This window comes from Melopsittacus undulatus, chromosome 9 (genome assembly GCF_012275295.1).
Source record: "Melopsittacus undulatus isolate bMelUnd1 chromosome 9, bMelUnd1.mat.Z, whole genome shotgun sequence".
Classification (NCBI taxonomy): domain Eukaryota; kingdom Metazoa; phylum Chordata; class Aves; order Psittaciformes; family Psittaculidae; genus Melopsittacus; species Melopsittacus undulatus.
In genome coordinates, this window is record NC_047535.1 from 37,891,113 (window position 1) to 37,910,264 (window position 19,152).

Here is a 19,152-nt window from a genome sequence, read left to right on the forward strand (position 1 = left end):
ATGTTCTGCCTACTAAGACAGCTCTGGTATTCTTTTTCCCCCAGGCCTAGGTTTCTACACATCCAAAAACAAAGCAGGTGACAACTGTACCAGAAATAACTCTTCCTGCATCGTGCCTTTTACTGAAGAGATTGTTGGGAACTCTGCATGGCAAAACAAAACTCCACTTCATGCAACGCTGGACAGTTTTAAGATTCAGCTGGAGAGGGGGCTAAGTCTAGGCCATGCTTTACTAAGAAAGGTTGGAGCAGATGATCCTTGAGTTCCCTTTCAACTTGGTATTCTATGATAATACATTGGCTTCTCCATGTAGTGACAGACCTGATAACAGAATTCATTCAGAAATGCAGAAGTTTAACAGAGTGTGTAGAAGTGTTTCACCTTCCTCTGGCAACTACGTGAAACTTTATAGTTTGGTCTCTGAAGTGACTCACTAATCTCACTACCTAATGGAAGAGCTCAGACTCCAGATACTTCATTAAAAGCACAACTTCTCAATATGTCAGATCACCCATTTCACCTAAAAAGAACTTCACTTTTTTATTGTGTTTCTTTGCCTGGAAATAAGTTTGTGTAGAAGGTGACCAAATTGGATGATAGGTCCAAACTCTGCTGCGTATTGGTACATGGATTTGCAGCTATAACAGGACATGAGTAACCTGTCCATTTCAAACTCAGTTCTATTCCAAGATCCTTATGCTCTGGAGCAGATCTGCAACAGCAAAACAGCTTTTGTTTCGCAGTCCTGCTGCGTGACATACCATTGATGGATCAGTGCACATGTTACACCATGTGAATCTACAGCACCTGACACTTGATGTATGCTGCCAGAAACCGTCTAAACACTGTAATAAAGATAGTGCTTCAGATCAGTGTCGTTACAAGAATTGCATTGCAGTTACATTTTCAAACATGCTGGCAGATCTCAGTAAACATCTGGCATCTGCACATTGCTTCTGATAGTAATAGAGATGCCTAATTTCTGTGTAAGGCCTTTAAGTGCCAGACTTTACAAGGAAGTCCAGAATCACTACTCCAGTTTTGCAGATGGAGAAGTTGAAAAACAGGAGGTGAAATGGCTTGTACAGAATTTGACAACAAGCTAAGTTTGGAGTAGGACCCAGTCTCTTGACAGCAGTGGTAATAGCTGAGGTCTGTTTCTTTGGGAAGGATGACTCAAGAGTAGGGCTGCCTGAAACAACAGTGAGAGAAGCCCCTGAAATGGACAGTCCACATCATGACATTATAAATAATGGCAGGATTAAATTCAAGCTGCTGCTTGTTGTTGCTGCTGTTTCCAGTGTTACAAGCTCCCTTACTGATCATAGCTAGCCAGGGAAGGAAGGAAAGAAAGTAAATGGAATGATCTGGTTCACCACTCTGGATGGAAGCAGTTGCTGGGCCAGTGGAGGTGAGCACTGGGTAGGGTTGGAGGTATCCAGGCAGTGCCCTCTGCTGTCTGTGCACCAGGAAGGTGCTATCAGGTGCTCTGTCCAGGCTGAACTGCAATACATAGCCAAAATAGTAGGAGATGTATCAGCAAACTGGATCTGTTTGGGAGGCTGCAGCAGGTTCAAAGGGCTTTACATGAGCACTGATAGATCTGGTCCCTTCCTCACACTCACACTCTGCACTCTTTCATTTGCTCTTTAACTCTTGAACATTGGCCCTGCTTTTCCACAGAGACCCAAACTCTTTCTGATGTACCAGTGCTCAGGTCTCTGACTGGATCCTTTGCCCACTCTTAGGGCTTTTACAGCTCTATTCACACAGTGGCCTTTTACCCATCGTACCACTCACACTGTGTTTATTGTCCCCACCACTCTGTGCACGTCAGACCCAGTAGTTCTCCACATCCCACACACTTTATTTGGAGTTATGAGCCTTTGTTAAAGGCAGTGGAGGAAATCTAGGGGGGGAGAGAACTAAAACAAGTTCTGTTAAAATGCACATGCTTCTAGGTTTAGAAATAAAGTTCCAGGCCAGCTGATTTCTGGCAGGTTTGCCTGTTAGAGCTGAGAGTACAAATGCAGTCAAAAAGGTGGTTTTGTTTGGGGATTTTTAGGGGTTTATTTTTTAAATAGTAGTTTTGGGTCCTTTTTTAAGACCAGTTTGTCAGACTTGGTCTAAAAATTGAAAGAGCTGCGTTCACAGATTTCCTGTGGGTGTTAGCAATGTTTATGTATGAAACAGCAACATGCACAGCTTCTGCTGCGTGGTTTACTGGCTTGTGAGAGTGTGAAACAGCATCATGTTGCATTCTTCAAGGGGTAGGCTGATTCCCTCCAGGAGGCTGGAGTTAGATGTCCCTCTTGGTGGCTGGGCTGCAGAAAGCAGTGTGCTTTTCTGGGAAGCATCAGTCACTTTTCCAAGCTCTGAGCAGCCCACTTTCCCTGTGAGACAGACTATTGGTCTAATCCAGTAGGACAAGTGTTAAATTCCTATATGTATAGCTGAAGCACTAATAAAAATGCTTGCATTTCTGTGGGTTTGCGTTATGCACGGTTATATGTCTCGGAAAATCACATGGTGCTGCTGACCTTCTCATAAAGACAAGACAGGAGAAAAATTATCCTTCCTCCCCAGAGGCTGGGTTTGTCATTCTCGCATCTGAGGGAATGCGCTGGCGCAGTACAATGTGTTCTGCAGTGCTTTACGCAGATTGGCCCCGGCTAATTTTGGTACAGAAGCACTGCAGAGCTTTTTGGGGCTGATGGCTTTAAGGAACCACAGGCACTGCCAGACCCTTGCTGAAGCACTGGGCCGTGCATGTGCTGTCCTTGTGCCTGTGTGCCAGAGGCTCGGCTGACGGCAGCGCTGTGCTGTGTACGTGAGCTCTCTGCAGAGGCATAGCCTGTAGCTGCTTCCTGGAGCCACACAAGGCTGGTGCTTCAGTCACCACTTTATGTAATCTAGGATCTGACATGCATTTCATTTTCTGGGAATTTACTGGGTCTTTGGAGCTGTATCAAAACACTGATTTGTTTCCTGATGTGATGCTTTCAGAGGAGGGCTTTGTTTTGCTCTAGGACCCTGAAGAGAGTGGTTGCATGTGTGCTCAGGTCTGTTTTGGAGAGTCACTAGGTGTGAGGTATCTGCTAGGATAAAGCTGGCCTTCCCTGGGGAGCTGGTGGGAGCTTGGTCCTCGGCAGAGCCCTGCAGGTGGTGCTGTGTCCCAGCTTAGCTGTGTCTGTGCTGGAGAACAGTCCTGCCACTGCTTCCCGCTGTGTGGAGAGCACGGCAAGGTGCAGCCCCCAGTGAAAGAGCTCGGGCTTCAGTGTTGATACAGCTGCAAAGTGGGGTTTTAACCTCTAGCCCTGTGCCAGTCAAACAGCTTCAGTGCAGGGACCTCACAGCTTGTGACACAGGACTGCAGTTGTACCTCATGCTGTTAATGGGAGGCCTGAAGTCCAGCTGCATTAATCCATGGGTTTGGACAATCCCTGGTATGCTGGAGAACAGAGATGGTTGCCATTCTTGCCTCTCTAAAATGATAAGTGGAAGTGTGGAGCTTGGGACTTACATATAGGAGACAGACTCTGAGCATCTCTGCTTAGTGTCTGTACTTTGGAGAGTTAGTGGAGGCCCTTCTCCAGTGTGGATGGCTTCCTGGTGGACCATGGGCAATGGGCAAGCAACAGCAGACAGGTCACAGGACTATGAGGAGCCTTATTGATCAGGAGCAGAGCACTGCTCAGTGTGTCACAAAGGTGCCATTGCCTGAGTTTCTGTCAACACCAATTGCACAGTTATGTAGGAGTATACGGGAGGCAGAACTCTGCTTTCAGTGGTATGTCTTAAGCAATTCTTCCATGGAAGATTTTGATTTCCACTTTATGCTGGCTGCTGCCTATAATGTTAGTTCTCCACCTGCTGCTGCTTCCTTTCTTGATGGTTAGCTCATCTCCTGTGTTTTGTATATACTGTATAGCATGTGCACAGTGGGGCATGCCTGTCAGCACAGTGCCTGTGCAGTGAAGTCTTTACCTGGCAGCCTGAGATGCTGCAAGAGCTGCAGTACCCAACAATGCTGGTAGAAGAGTGGCTTTTGCCATCAAAATCCTCACTGTTTGTTTGAAATACCCAAGACTGTCAAGAACGTGAACACAATTCCTTGGGTTGCTGGAAAAGGCTTGAATTATTATAAAATTCCTGGCCTGTCATTTGGTTTATGATTAATTACTTTGGTTTGTGTGGTGGTTTGATGTCCCAGCTGTAAATCCAGAGTAAGCTGCTCCAGCTCTGTTGTCCTCAGTGGAGTCAGCCCACTCACGCCAGTTGGATGGAAGTTGGCTCACCTGGTGATATGTGGTATTTGTGTTCTGTGAAACAAGCATCCAGTCATTGATTTAAACCTTTCCAGGGACTGGAGGCTGTTAAGCTGTTAATCTTTTATCCTTTTCTATATTGCTTTGCCACTTACCTGGGAGTTACCTTCTTGCCATAGCTTTTGACTTTGAGCTTGCCGCCTCTCTGGAGCCCTTTGCTGAGCCTTTGCAGTTCATGGTGTGTTTGTATTGCTGTAGTGCTTGGAAGCTTTTCTTGCAGGTTGCTCCATCTCTAAGCTTTCAATACCCTATTCCCCTGCCAGTATCTTGTTGTGTAACTGTTCCCCTGCCAACATTGTTGGCTTGCATTGATAAATTTCTCCATGCTAGATAACTGAGAGTAACCTCGTGACTGAAACATCCTGATGTTCAGCCTTGCATTCTCCTTCACATGATTTTGCTGCTGCTGGGGTTTGTTGGCGTGGGAGTCATGGCACTGGCATGTGCTCTCTTTGCTTGAGAAGAGCAGTATAAGCTCATACTTCACTCAAACAAGGCTTCTTCTTTTAATGTGTATGGGCAATGGGCACTCAGGCTGAAAGTAGATTTTGTACTTTAACTTCCAGGTCAGTGAGTTTTTTGTCTCATTGCTGTCAGCAGACAGTAGGCCTTTGTTCAGCATCACAACACACACGTGATGCAGATCCTGAATTGTGCAAGAAACTCCACGGTAAGTTCCATGAGCCCAGTAAATACGTCATCTGTTCTGCCTCATTGTGTGCCCTATTGACTGGCAATAAAGCCAGGAATATAGAGGTAGTTGGTTACTCATTTATTTTGGCTCTTCCACCCATCATTGCCTGTGTGAGAAATAAAAGGGGCATAAACACTTTGAGAGTGAAATTTTTGTCTGTGGAGAGGTGGCCTTTGCAGCCTGTGGGAGCTGAATAGTTTAGTGAAATTAGTCAAGTATTAAATTAAGTATTTAATGTAGTAATTAAGTCATTTTGTTACTAAGTACAGTGAGGATTGAGGCCAGGGCAGGTCATGAGCAGGAATGGTCCTGAGTCATGCGCACAAAAGTTAAAGATGAGTGCACCCAGATAGAATGCCCTGTGGCCTGTTGTGGTGTCCTGATCACAGAACTGCTGGTAACCCCATCTCTGCAGTGGGTGGTGCTTGCTGGCACCCTCCTCTGCTAATGCAGCTCTGGAAAAGCAGGAAGGGAGGCACCATCTGTGGTGGATGGCATTCCTTTTCCTGAGCACCCCTTGAGAAGGTGCAGGCACTTGACCTTAGAGCCTCGATCATCCATGTATGGATGGATAGTGGTATATGTTCCACACAGGACCATTACATTTCTCCCTCTCGAGGTCTGACCTGCTGCACTGCTGCAGGCAGTGGGCAGAAGAGTGAAAGCAACCCCTTTTTCCCTTGCTCTTCTATTCTGGCAGTGCCTTAGTCCTCCACTGAAGCTTTACTCAGCCCTGGCTCATTCTCACACCCAGCTATGCCTGACCTCCCATAACCTCTCTGTTTGTGCTGTGGATCCCTGCAGAATTCCCTCCATCCTGAGCCTCTTGGACTTTGTCCTGGCAAAAAATCCTGCTCAGGCTTCTCAGAATTAATGCACATCAGCCTAACTCAGAATTGCTATTTCCTGGGAAGCTCTGACACTGTAAAGCCTGTTTAGTGTCCTGTCTACCCCCACTTCCCCCCCCCCATTGAATCAGAATTAAATAATCTATCTTTCATATTTCTTATGAGCACTTTGTGTCCCAGGCTGGAGTTTTTAGAAATGTATTGCTGTGGGATTTCTGTCTGAGCAACCACTGTAAGCAGTCACACTGTTTATGCTTACTGCTCCTTTGCTAAGGACAGGCTGGTTGTAGGTCACAGTGTGTGACCTATATTATATATAGGTATAAGAGAACCCAAGAGTTAGTCACCTCCCTTTTTTTAATCAATTAGAACAGCTGCTGCTTAATATGACTGAAACATATCCTCTTACTCTCTAGATCAAGAAGTCCCTTGTTTACAATGTAATGAAAGTCTGATGCTGCCATTACAACACCCAGGAATGCCTTCATGTAGACAAGCAGGTAACATTTCATTCTGTAGTAAGCAGTGATTCATCTTAATGATCTAAAAAGTAATAAAATATTTCACTGCTTCTGTCATGTTTGAGCAAGGTAATAACACTGCTTGTGGGGTAAAAACCTCCAAGATAAAACATGTACAGTTTGGAAGTTTCGAAGGAGAGCTTTGGAACTGCCAGAAACAAAACTGCTCCAAGTGGCTTTGACAGGAACTTTAATAAAAATCAATAGGTTTTCAAAACACATTTAAAACCCACCCAAACTATTCTTAAAAGAAGGGTTTGTTTTTTTTCCCAAGAGGATGTATTGGTGGTGCTTTTCCACTAGCTGTTTTTCTGTCCCAGCAAAGGCAGTCTTTGTTATGCTCCATTGTGACCAGACCAAGACGTTTCTCGCTATGACTTAAACCCATGTCTCCACAGTGAAAGACCTAAAACTTCCTTCCTTCCTTCCTTCCTTCCTTCCTTCCTTCCTTCCTTCCTTCCTTCCTTCCGTCCGTCCTTCCACAGGCTGCCCATCTCTGGCTCCCATGCTGCTTTTGTGCTGCTTGTAACACATCACATCAGGTGTGAAATAATTCTCCTTATCCTGAGGCAAGAGCTTGCTAATCAAACAGCTGCTGCCTTTCCTGCCCCTCACATGAGGAAAGGGCAGTGTGCTCTCGCTGTTGGACCCTTTCCATGGAGGCTTCCCTCCATGCAAAGGAAATGACAAATGTCATGCCTGTTTCTCCTTTCCAAGGTGCTGCCCAAACAAGCAACACAAGTAAGTTCCAAAGAAACTCCAGGATGGCCTGAGCAGGGAAGATAGCTTGCATGGCTGGGAGGCCACAGAATTAATAGAGCCAAAGTTTCCTTTTCTGTCATGCTGTGTGTGACATGATTTGATCAAATCATGAGATTTGATGACTGGTGGGTGAGCCTTTGCTGCTTTTGTGAAGGAAAGTGTTCCTGCAGTTAGCTTTCAGCATCTGTCACTGCAGACACTGGTGGGAAGCCAATGATGGGGGAAACAAATTCCAGTGTGGCTCACAGCACAGATGAAGAGTTTATCAGTCTTACAGTAAATCCATGCAACTATTATATCCTATAGTTAAAGAAAACAAGCTGATACTATAGGAGCAGCTTGCTTGTTTGTTTTGAGCAAACATGTTTAATTTGGGAATAGTATTCAGAGTGGAGGAGCAGATCACGGCTGTGGCATGGCAAAGGGCTGCAGTGGCAATGGGATTTGTAAGTAGGGTATTTTCATGGGGTTTCAGACAAGCCAGGTACCAGTAGTTGTAAGATGTGAAGTATCCCAGCAGAGAAGAATGAGGCAGCAGAGTGCTGCCAAATCTGGCCTGCCTTTAGAAGACATAGCTGCAGAGACTTTCTTCTTTTTAATAGTATCAGTGAAAGAAATGTATTTAACAGGGAGGGCTAAGCTCTCCTGAAGTCAGAAGTAGAGATGCTGATAGCTTTCTTGCAAATGCAAAGATAAGAAAATGAGTGACAGTTTCTGAGTTACTGTAAAACAAGCAGATTTCATGAACTGGTTTATGCTGTGTGACCTTAATGCCACTGTTACTGCAAGGTCCTGGGAGCAGTGCATGAGTGAGGGCAGGGTGCAAGGGCAGTTTGGGGAGCTGTGCACTGAAACAGCCCTGGACAAGTTTCCATGGGTGTGCTCCTCTGAATTTCATTTTCACAAGACAACGGATGTCCCTGCTTGCCCCAATTCACAGAATTAGATTGAGGGTTGGAAAATGGAAGAATTCTTTATTCCCTAGGGTAAGATCTGGGTTTAGCTATGTCCAAATTGATTCTTTATGCAAGTATGAAAATGCCTTTGCTTGTTCTTGCATGGTATTTTGTATGCCCTTATTGCCCTGTCTGGATTTATGCTGAAAGTAGATCTTTGAAAGACTGAGCAAAAGGCTGTCATCCGGGAGACATCACCAGCTGCCTCTACACCACTAGAAATACAGGGAAGCCGCAGTGTAGTGAGGACAGCAGGAATTCTGCCCATGAGCAGGGAACTAGTGTTTCATTAGCAGGGAAGCCTGAGGAGAACTGGCCCATGTTAGGAAAAAGATGTTCCCATTGTTCATGGCAGTATGGAAGTATCTGGCCATTCTGAGGGGGTGGGTTTGCTGCATTTTAGAGCTTGCAGAATCTAGTTAAGGGCTGTGTACTTCTAAGTAGGACAGAGATTAGAAGGTCTAAGGGAGGCCCTGTCCATCTGTCAACAGTGTCTGAGCCATATAAACCCAGGATTGAAAGGCAGTGAGTCAGTGGTGTTCAGAGCTGCCTAGAGCAAAGGAGGGGGACCCAAGAGGCCCAGGATCAGGAGAGTCTTCTGTGGGAGTTATGTTGAAGTCAAGCAGCAATACTTGTAGTGTGTGTGGGAAAGCCCTAGGGAAGCGCAGATTGCTCAGGGCTGAGTGCTGGCGCTAGCTTCACACCATGTGTCCTCAGCTAGGGTGGGAATGATGTGCATGAGGCACTGGCAGGCAGGAGCAGGGGAAGGAATGATCCAAGTCAGCACTGAGGAGGCTGCTGGAGGCAGCAGAGGAACTTTGACGTACGGTGGAGCAGTGTCAGGGCTCAGGCGGTTGCAGGGTGGCTTCAAGGGGACAGCCCCGCTACAAACAGGGAAGTTTAAAACCAAGATGCAAGAGTGTGCCAAGAACACTGTGTACAGCTCGTGCAGGAGCAGGTGCAGAGCAGGGCTCTGAGGATGAGAAAGGGACACAAAGCTTAGCAGATGAGAGAAAACTAAAAGAGATGAGCTTGTTTTGCTTAGCAAAACAAAGACAGGGAGGAATGTGGTGTTCCCCTGTACACACTTTGTTGCAAAATAAATACCAGAGGGGAAGAAAAAGTCTTTATAATAAAGATCAATGCTGGCACAAGGACAAATTAGTACAAATTTGCTATTAATATGCTTAGCCTGAAAAATAGGGTTTCAAACACTAGAGGAGTGAGATTCTGGAGCAGTCTCTCAAAGGGAGAAATGGAAACCAAAGGAGCTTTGTAAGGAAGCCTGAAGAGCCTGCAGTAGTGAAGGGAGAGTAAATCTCTGACACACTGTCATTTTATGCATATTGATGCTATAGACAGCCTGACGCAGAGTCTGGGCAGGAGGACAAGTTGTAACAGAAGGTGGAAGCAGTCAGCAGCTGTAATTAAGAATCAATAGCAAAGTTACAAGTCAGCTGCAAGAGATGGGGAGTTTCAGGATAGCTGAGCTGTGCACATACCCAGTTTTTGCTCTATCTATTGTTCGAGAACAGAGACCAAACTGACTAAAGTTTAGGGCCTTTCTGCAGCATCTTTTAGAACCAAAACTTGCACAGTAGGACTCTGTGCTAGATCTTCCCTCTCTACTTCTCAGTTGCTGCCTTTTTCTGCTCCATTTTGGCATGGGTCTACATTGCAGCTGCAGTAGTTTTGTCTCTGTGCTCCTAATTCCTTGTTCATAAAATATTAGGATATGTTTTAAGCCATATTTTAAGAATGGCTCCAGTTTTGCTGGAGGCTTCCCAAGAGAGCCTTTTGGTATGTAATTATAGAAGGAAGGTTAGCAAAGTTTAGCCGAGCTGCCTTTGTCAGAGGAGGTGCTGGGATCCTGTTGCAAACCAGCTTGTTGGCTGCAAGAAGCTTGGAATTGTGTTGGTAAATTTTTGGATTAAGGGAAAATGAAGTAATTTCTTGAAATTGTTTTCAAAACTTCAGTGTTATCCCAGGTCAGAACTGAGGAGCACTTGCCTATAGGACAAGCTGAACTTTTCAGGCTAGAAAATGAGGGGGAAATGCAAATAGATAAGCAAAAAGCCATCCAGCTAAAATAAGAACTTAATGGTGATACACAGAAGGATATTCCCAGAAATGGCAATTCTTTGGAACTGGGATGGAGAACGCAAGAAACAAGCAATAAGTAGAAGATGCACTTGGATGGAAACGTGAGGAATGCAAGAAGGTTTAGTAGGGCAGACAGAGCACGTATCAGTTTTTCAGCTCCTAATCAGACAGGAGCATTCAGCGCAAAGAGTTTACTTCTCACTCATGGGAATGAGCATTATTGTCCATCTGAAGAAGAAAATCTGCTGCTGCTTTGAATTTTGCCATAGTATCTATGGTTTAGCTTTGCTGAATTTGGTTTTCTGTGCAGCATTTTTCTCTTACTAATAGCCTTTACTTATTTGTCCCCCAGGTCGATCCTGACTTGGCAGAAAACTAAGCAGAGCATTGGGAAGTTGCCATCGATCGATGGAGTCAATGCATTGAGGGATAAAGTTAATATAAAAATTGCATTTCCCAGAGGAGGCTCTTACTGATGATGTGAGAAGTCACAGGTCTGTCAGAAGTTGCCAGCTTCTCTTGCTCCAGCTCATTAAAGCCTTCTGTCCTTGCATTTTCAAGTGATCATGGGAACAGCAGCAACTTTTGGTAGGGAGAGAGGAAATCATGAGGAACTGACACCAGTGTGATCTAATAGCTGGCAAGGACAAGGCTAGTCCAGCTTGACACCTTCAGTCTCTATGCAGAGGTTTCAGCTCTTAGCTTACTCCTTTTCAGTGTCTTTGGACCATTCGGCCTACTTGTGAAATTAACTGTGCCCATGATCATTCACTATCTTGGTTTCATATTCTGGTACACAGAAATGGTGTGATTAAAGCCAGGCTTTAGGGATGCATGACCTGCAGCTGCTATTGACTTTGAGGGATGTCTCTCCCCATTTGACCTAATAGGTCAAGAAAGATAGGGTTAAATTCTGGTCTTACCTACTATAAATGAAGAGAACAGGGTGCTCAAAACTGCATTCTAACATATCCTATCTGGAAATTCGTGCAATCTTACTCTATAACTCTTCCCAGCACTGTCTTCCAGCATTAAAATAGTGAAGATTGATGCTCAGGACAAGTTCCTAGGTGACTGGCACAGTGAGCTGTTCCATCAGCTGAAGGTTATCAAATTTAAATGATCTGAATTTATTAATGGAAGAATTCCTACAACATTACCTCACTCTTCTGAATATTTGGGGTGTTAAATGTTCCAGATACCATTGTGATCAGTCTGAATCTCTCTCTGGTTTCCAGAAGTTAAAAGCTGGGATTGGACTCCACAAAACCTAGATCTGGTGTCTCCAGGAAAAACTTCTTTCACTTCTTTTTCTGCAATACCTGAACAAGTGAGTTAGAGACATATTATTCTGTAGTTTTGTTCTCAGTTGTCCAAACAATGCCTGTTCAGATCTGACAAGAGTACCTCTGTTCTAAGCTGCCTTAGGTTGTTTGCCTGAGCAACACAGGGGCATTTGGAAGAAGCCTACCTACATGCAAAGTTGCTCATAATCTCTCTTGGCAAATAGAGGAAGTGAATACAACAAATGCTGCTCACTGGGAAGTTGAAAACCTCAAGAAACTCTGTGTCCTTCCAGAAATTTACTTTCTGTCAATTTAATGTAGACGATAGTCTGTATAGGGGGTAGTCAAAGTAGATTGCTGTGTATTTTCCTTTCTTCCTCCGTTCTTTCTCTTCTTTCACTGATAGCTTAAATGAAACCAGGGTGCTTGGTAAATAGATATCAACCCCCTGGCTCAACTGGAAGGAAAAGCAGACATGCACGGAACAGCCCAAGCTGGCTTCTCCAATGAGAAAAGAAAGTTGAATGGTATTTGCTAGTTGGGGGGGATAGCTCCTTTGACTGAAAGAAATTTCAATGCCTTTTTTTTCTAACCAGGGGGGCCTTTTTCCACATCCAAACACAGTCCTACTTACCCTGTCAGAATGACACACTCAGCACCTTCCTCAGGCTGAGTTTCAGCCTTTCCACTTACTTGTGCCAGTGGTGGGGGGTCATTGCAAAGAGGTACTTCATGAACCTGTTCAGCTCTCATTGCACTAGCTTCCATGTGACAATAAGTAGTGAAGGGTGGAGTACATCAGTCCTAAAGAATGTGTTTGTAAATTCAGGTGAAGAAACTGGTCGAGATTGGAATGTGTTCCGCAAGATGTATTGAAAAACCCAGCCACAGTTTCACTGTCATCTGAATGCTCCTATTGGTGATTGTCAAGACTTTCCCATTAAAAGGATCAAATCCCTGCACTTAGTAATGACAGGTCTTGATCCTGGAAGTTACATTCCCCACTTGTGGTCTCACTTAGGGCATTAGTGCAGGTGTGATACAAAGGACATCCCATCTCCTGTCCAATCCTCCTGCTAGCCATTCCTGTCTCCACAATTAGCTTAGCAGCTGGGGTGATTCTTTGTGCCGGTGCAGAGTGTTTGCTCAAGCTGAGATGGTTTCTTGCTGCCATGAAAGAAAAGGTTAAGAACTAAAACAAGCTCTTCCCTCATCTCTAAGGCATTAGGAGCCTGGTGCTGCTTCTGCTTTGCAGAATTCCAACACCAGATGGACTGGACCTTGCTGCCTTCTCTGGAAGGCAAGCCAGCTGCGGGGGAATTATAAATACCCTTTCCTGCAGTGGATGGGAGCGTGGCAGGATGGAACTCAGCACATGCTTGTGGCTTGGTTCAGATTCAAGCAATGTGAGCCTGTTCTAGAAATATGTCAATTACAACCAGTGCCATGTCATCATACTTTGTCTAGAAATATCTGAGGGGGTAAATCCTGGCCCTTTTGGAGGTGGAGGGCCTTCAATGCTGATTTCAGTCATTGCTTGCAGTCTCCTTGTGAGGATGCAGCAAATCAAAAGGAGGAGCAGGTGGCGTTAGAAGATGGATTAATAAGATGAGGAAGAAGGCTGCTAGCAGTGCAGATTCCCCCCATCTTTCCCTCTTCCTAGGAAGGCTTCGGCACTCTAATGCAGATCTCAGTGCCTAGCTGAGAATGGTCCAACTGCTGAGGTGGATATAGTGTTTAGGGTGTCCACTTCTTTATCTAGGATAATGGATAATGACACTTCTTTTTAACATCTGAATGCAAGTGAGTCTGCATTCGGTGTTGTCTGCTGCCCAAAGTTTAGACTTAAAAGTAGCTGAACAGTCAGGGAGGAGGATGAAGGGATTTTTGTGTGATGCTGAAGTCACTATTCAAGGCAGTAGTGCTGGACTCTGGAGAGGAAATCCATTTAAGGAAGCAAACTAACTCTGAGAAAAACCACCAAAATCAGGAACTGCACCAGCCTCAGTGTTGCACCTTTTGGTCTGACTCTTCTGCTGTTGACCAGGAGGTGCAGTGCTACACAGTGCCTGCAGATGATGGGGCATTTGCCTTATGTTTCACTGGGTCAGGATAACAGATATCATGTAGAGACAGGACATCATCTGTAAAAGTTAAGTTTAGCTGCAGCTATCACAGTGATACTTATGTGAGGTGCTTCTGTTCTAACCCATACTATGCAGGTGTAATGCTTCTTGGTTTAACCACTTTTCTGAAGTGGTTCAGCCATGCTTGAGCCATTCACGTTGACACCTGGTGGAAGTATCTGAAGTGCAACCAGGCAGATTGATCTGGTTACCCAACAGGTTGTTACATACCTGTAATTTTCTACCTTAAGGCCTAATACTGCTGGGGGAGGGTTAATGGTTCAAGTGTGACTCATGACCTGCCTGTCTTGACAGCTCTGATAAAATCTCTGTAAAGGATTTTGGAGCTCTGATCACACCAGCTTATGTGGGTGCTTGTCTCCAAACTCCTGTCTCTGCTGGCAGAAACCTTATTTGAAGATTGGAAGTTGACAGCTCACATCAAGCTTTTCAGTGACTTTAGCAGAAGGATGTTTAAGCTGTATTTATGATGTTGCATCATAGGTTGAGCATCAAATAGCTTGGGATTTTTTTTATTCTCTTTGAAGGGACAACAAAAACATTGGCCAGGTTATTGGAAAATATTCTGGTTCTTGAGCTTGTGTCTGTTGGGCTCTGCCACTGCTCTGTGCTGGGTTCAGTCCATATTGGGGATGGATGACATCTGTGAAGTATTCAAGTGATTGGATTGGTAACTGGGGCATCTGTGACAAATTGCCTTTTCACCTGGCTGTGAGGGCTGCCAAATGCTTGCCTTCCATGCAGGTGTTACTCATAGCCAGGCAGGAGCTAAGTGTAAGTTAGGACTATGCCCTCTGTAGAGAGCATGTGGAGCAGCTTGGGTACAGGTCTGGTTTGCAGCAGTGCTTCTTTACCTTTCCCTGGTAAAGGTGTCTCAAAGTAGGTATGAATTAATTTGTCATCTCTTTGACCTTCTTTCCTCAGTGACAGGGTGGTAGAGAGGCACTGTGACAGGAGGGCCAAGCAAGCTGGTCAGCTCTGCTCAGTAGGGCAGTGTGATGGGGCTGCAATACTGTGCTGAAAAACTGGTGTTGTATTTGTTTTGTGTTGGTTTGTTCCAAATGCTAGCACTGTTCCCATGAGAGCAAGGAAGGAAGAAGTGGAGAATTGTGTTTAATATTCATTTTCAGTGAAACAGTTAATTGTAGAATTCTCTAAAACATGAATGTATTCCTTTTCCTAGTGTTCTTCTCTTTGTTAAACTGAGCCTAGATGAAAGCTTCCCAAGACAGCTATATTAGCACAAGGTCATTTTGGTTTTGTCTCATTGTTTCATGTGCATTAAAAGGAAACAAATCCAGCTTTACCTGTATACCTGGAAGATGAGACTTAAATTTAGTACACTTCCTTCTTCAGAAAGGAGAGCAGGACCAACCCTGGTTGCTTTTGAAAATTGAAATGGTTGGGGTTTGATATATGTAAAAAAGAGAAGGTTTTATGTAGCTCTGCACAAGAAATGGGAAAGTAACCATAGTCATTAAACATGCTGGGAGATAAAAGTAGTTTCCACAGAATTGAAAACATTTAGTTAAAAAGCCCCTTCTTGAAGGCAAAGTTCTGATTTCTTTTTGGTTTTTACTTGAATTGTTTCCCTATTATTGCTATTTGTGGTTTGACCAGCACATTATGCATTGCACTTAACTGTGACATGGTTAGGGCAGCTTGGTTCACTCAGGTCTCTGCTTATCTGTAATAGCTGTACCTCAGCCTGGGTCAGACTTGCAGCAGGCAGTTGTGTTTATTTGATTGCTGAGATCAATTCTTTATTCTTTGTGACCTAGTAAGAGATACAGAAGAGATAGTATGTAGAATAATAATATGCTCAGTACAGCTTTTATGTAGCAAGAATGGCACAGGATACACAGTGATCCAGTTTGCAGTGGAGCATGAAAATGGGCTGTGCTGAAGGCTTTGGGAAAGGGAAAATGGCTGTAGGAGAAAGTAAAGGCATCCCAGGGTTGTGTGGCAAATTACCAGGTTCCCTCCTGTAGAAGTGGAATGACAATCGAAGCAGCCATTTCTTTGCACACTATTGTTGTGTTTGAATGAGTGTGTTTTGTTTGGGAGCGTGGTCCCAGGCTTCAAATCACATCTCAGATACCTGTGATAAAGTGGGGACCTCTGAGCTGCTTTGTCCTGTCTTATTTCAGATTAAATACTGTAGCCCCATAAATGTGGGCAGGCTCAATCTTGTGCTCTGTAAGGGAATAGTGCTGGGGTTTTATATCACTCACAGAAATGTGTATGGTATATCCTCATAGGGCGTGGTGGTGGTTGAATTTCGATAATCGAAAGAGGCACTAAGATGTAAAACCATGAGGATGTTGCATCCCATTTGTTTCCCAAGGAACTACCCCTTTGTGCTACAGGCTGCCATGTGGCCGGTGGTGGTCATGCCTGAAGCCCATAAGTGAAACTCTCCCCCAGCAAGTGATCCAACAATGGTCTGACCCCTGTACCAGCGCCTGGATTGAACAGGGAAACAAGGAAGGGTCAAGTGCCTGAGCAGTCCTGCACTGCGAGGCTTACAGGACTTGTACAAATGGGGAGAACATCTCCAGTCTTTATAAGGGTTGATGAGCTTCCACAGCAGCAGACAGCAGAGCCCTGCTGCTGGCTCAGGAAGCTGTGTCATACACAAAGGCCTTGGTGGTGGCCACAAATATGCAGCGTTCAGTGACGCCAAGGACAGGAGGCACTGGCTGTACCTGCCAGTGAACCGCACAGCTTGTCTGAGTGTGCCAGCAGGACCATGGCTCTGAGTGGGAGGAGCCCATTCTTCACACTGCTTAGGAAGCTGCCAAGTGCAGTTCATCTGAGGATTTCATCAGGCACAGCAGGGACAGAGTGAAGGGGAAGGGAAGGTTTGGGACATGGTTCCAGAAGCATTACAACTCCTCCTTTACAGCCCATCAGCAGGTTCTCACCTTTGGGGTGGCAGCAGTTCCTGATTCCCACTGCTCTTGCAAGGTCAGGAGCTGCTGCCTCACCCAGAACAAATGCTTCATTCTTTCCACGTTGAGGAAGAAGCAAGAAAAGAGTATGTTGGATTTCAGAAGGGGGCAGTAGCCATTGTCCATATCATACAACAAATTGCAACCTAAGTTCCTAGCTCAGGGGCATTTATGATGTCTAGAAAATGCAGAAGCAGGTCCTGAACAATGAGTTACTGAAAATGGGCTCAGCTGCCACGGGGAAAGGAGCAGAAAGAGGCTTAAAAGGGTTTATTTTTTTTCTGAACAGGCCATGTAATCAAGCTTTGCCTCTGGTCCTTGAAGGGACAGCAGAATAAACTTTGTAGAGTCATAGAATATGAGCCTACAAACTTAAGAAATGCTGGATCCTCCAGCAGACCAATCTAGGCATTGCAAATGATAGGGCAGATTTGAGTAGAATATGTCTTTCTGTCTCCATTAGAGATGCTTAAAGAAGCTCATGTTCTAAGAATTGCAGTTAGATGTCTGCATTTAGCTGGATCAATATAGGCATTAAGGGCTTATAGTACTCTTGTGCTGAATTAAAGGGGGAAAAAGGTCCAATGTGTTTAGTGAATCAGTTTTTCCTGGAAGAACATATTCCCAAAGTGTAAAATTATGGGTTTTTTTGAGGGTTTTTTTTGGTTTTTTTTTTGCTTCCTTTAAACCAGTTTCAATGACATGAATGGAGCTGAAGTGATGTACAAGTCTGGGCAGAATCCTCTCTCAACTCAGAATTTCTCCCCAGGTAAGTCAGTGCCCTGCTTTAACATCATTACACCATCGGTGTCGTGCTTTGTGCCCTGTGGTAACAGTGTAAAGCCAGCAGTGCTGGGGAGACAATGCTATTCTTTTATGCCTTTTCTGTTCTAATGGGCCCAGCAGGCTAAAGACATCTTGGGGTGCTCACAAATGAAACACAACACTTGGGCTGAGCTGCGTGTGCAGGTGGAAATCGCTGTGACTGTTTCTAACATGATGTATAGCTGGTACACAGCTCCTGCCCTACCCTCTGCCCTCTGAGCTGGGGCTTGCTGGAAGGAGACTCCCAGGAATGCCTTAGAAATAAGGAAATGTCATGCAAAGAAAGAGGGGGGTCTGCCCCAGGCTCTCCCATCTCCTAATGTTGTGTCCCAGGAGTTGTCTTTGGCTGTTTTCTCTTGCTTTGTTCTGTGTCTGTGTTTCTTATACTGGGTTTAGTGAACATGCTTCCCTCTGAGTTTTTTTCCTGTCAGTATCACAATGAAGTAAAGATACATGGGTAAAACACAGAGGTTCCTTCCAGAGCACTATTTCTGTGCACAGGACAATTCAAGGCAGCAGCAAAGCATCACAAAGCCCACAATATACTGGTACTATATTATAATACTTCTTGAACAGCAGTTGGTGGTTAAGTTTGGTTGGCTGAGGAGCCAGCAGTTATCAGCAAGTGGTAAAAGCCAATCTGACTGAAGAGCAATTGTTCCAATCAAAGATTTAAAAGCATTTATGTGTGATTGGCTGGGAGGTATTGAGTGAATTTAATAAAACTGTTTCCCAGTCTCTCAAAAAGCTCTCAATTTTTAACAAATTCTGTCTGTAAATACATTGGTGAAAAAATTTATTTGAGGATGGAGTGTATATATTTAAGTTGTAATTCTGTTGGCTGTCTGATAAACAGTGAAGTAAATAATGAGAAGAACTTTCAGAAGTAGCTCACAAGGCTGCAGAGCTCCATAGGAACAGGATGGGTCCACGGGTCACGACCTGAAATGGGCCTTTTGGGTTTAGCCTGACTTCTTAGGATTGATTAGTGAATGCAGCTTAAAGACTCTTCCTCCTCGTGGAAGTCAGCATATGGACTTTAAACCTATTTCATTTAATACGGAGTGATTTTTATATGAAAAAAGGACTGTCATTGCTGAAAGCTAGAAGTACAGCTAGAGCAGAAGTAAATAGTCACATACCGTAAAGGCTACATGCTGCGGCTCAATAAGCACCCACAAAACCCATCTTTTCTCATGAATGGCTTTTTCTTCTCAGACTTCTCCTTCCTGAAAGAGTTGGTATGTAGGAGGCTGTGCAGCACATCTCAAACTTCATCAGACCCAGTTAGCCAGAAAAGAACAAGACAGGTTCCAGAAAGGACAAATGCTCTTTCGTTTCCTCAGAGAGGTTTCCCATTACTGCAAACATTCTCACATCACCACCTCCTCTACACACAAGAGAACCTACCAAAGCATTGAAACTAATTGCCTTTCTCCTGGATGTGATCAGGGTGTGATCTAGAAAAACTTATCCACAAAGACTAATTTTTACTCTGGGCAGCAGCAGCACAGAATCCCCTGGTCACTGTCAGTATTGTCTCATTCCTGGAGACCTCTGTGGCCTAAAACTTGGAACTGAAAGAGGGTAGATCTAGCTTAAATGTAAAGCAGTTCTTCCCTGTGAGGGTGCTGAGGCACTGGCACAGGGTGCCCAGAGAAGCTGTGGCTGCCCCATCCCTGGCAGTGTTCAAGGCCAGGTTGGACGGTGCTTGAAGCAACCTGCTCC

At 44.7% G+C, this 19,152-nt stretch overlaps 1 protein-coding gene across 4 annotated transcripts in view; it reads left to right on the forward strand.

The window, feature by feature from the left end:
- Window positions 1-2,488, forward strand: part of HEMK1 (HemK methyltransferase family member 1) — a 28,856-nt gene extending 26,368 nt beyond the window's left edge. For all 4 annotated transcript variants that reach the window (XM_031042372.2, XM_031042371.2, XM_031042374.2 and 1 more), the window contains exon 11: window positions 45-2,488. In XM_031042372.2, the coding sequence (XP_030898232.2) occupies window positions 45-81 (37 nt within the window). In that variant the 3' untranslated portion in view covers window positions 82-2,488. The remainder of the gene's footprint in view (window positions 1-44) is intronic.
- Window positions 2,489-19,152: the final 16,664 nt, after the last annotated feature.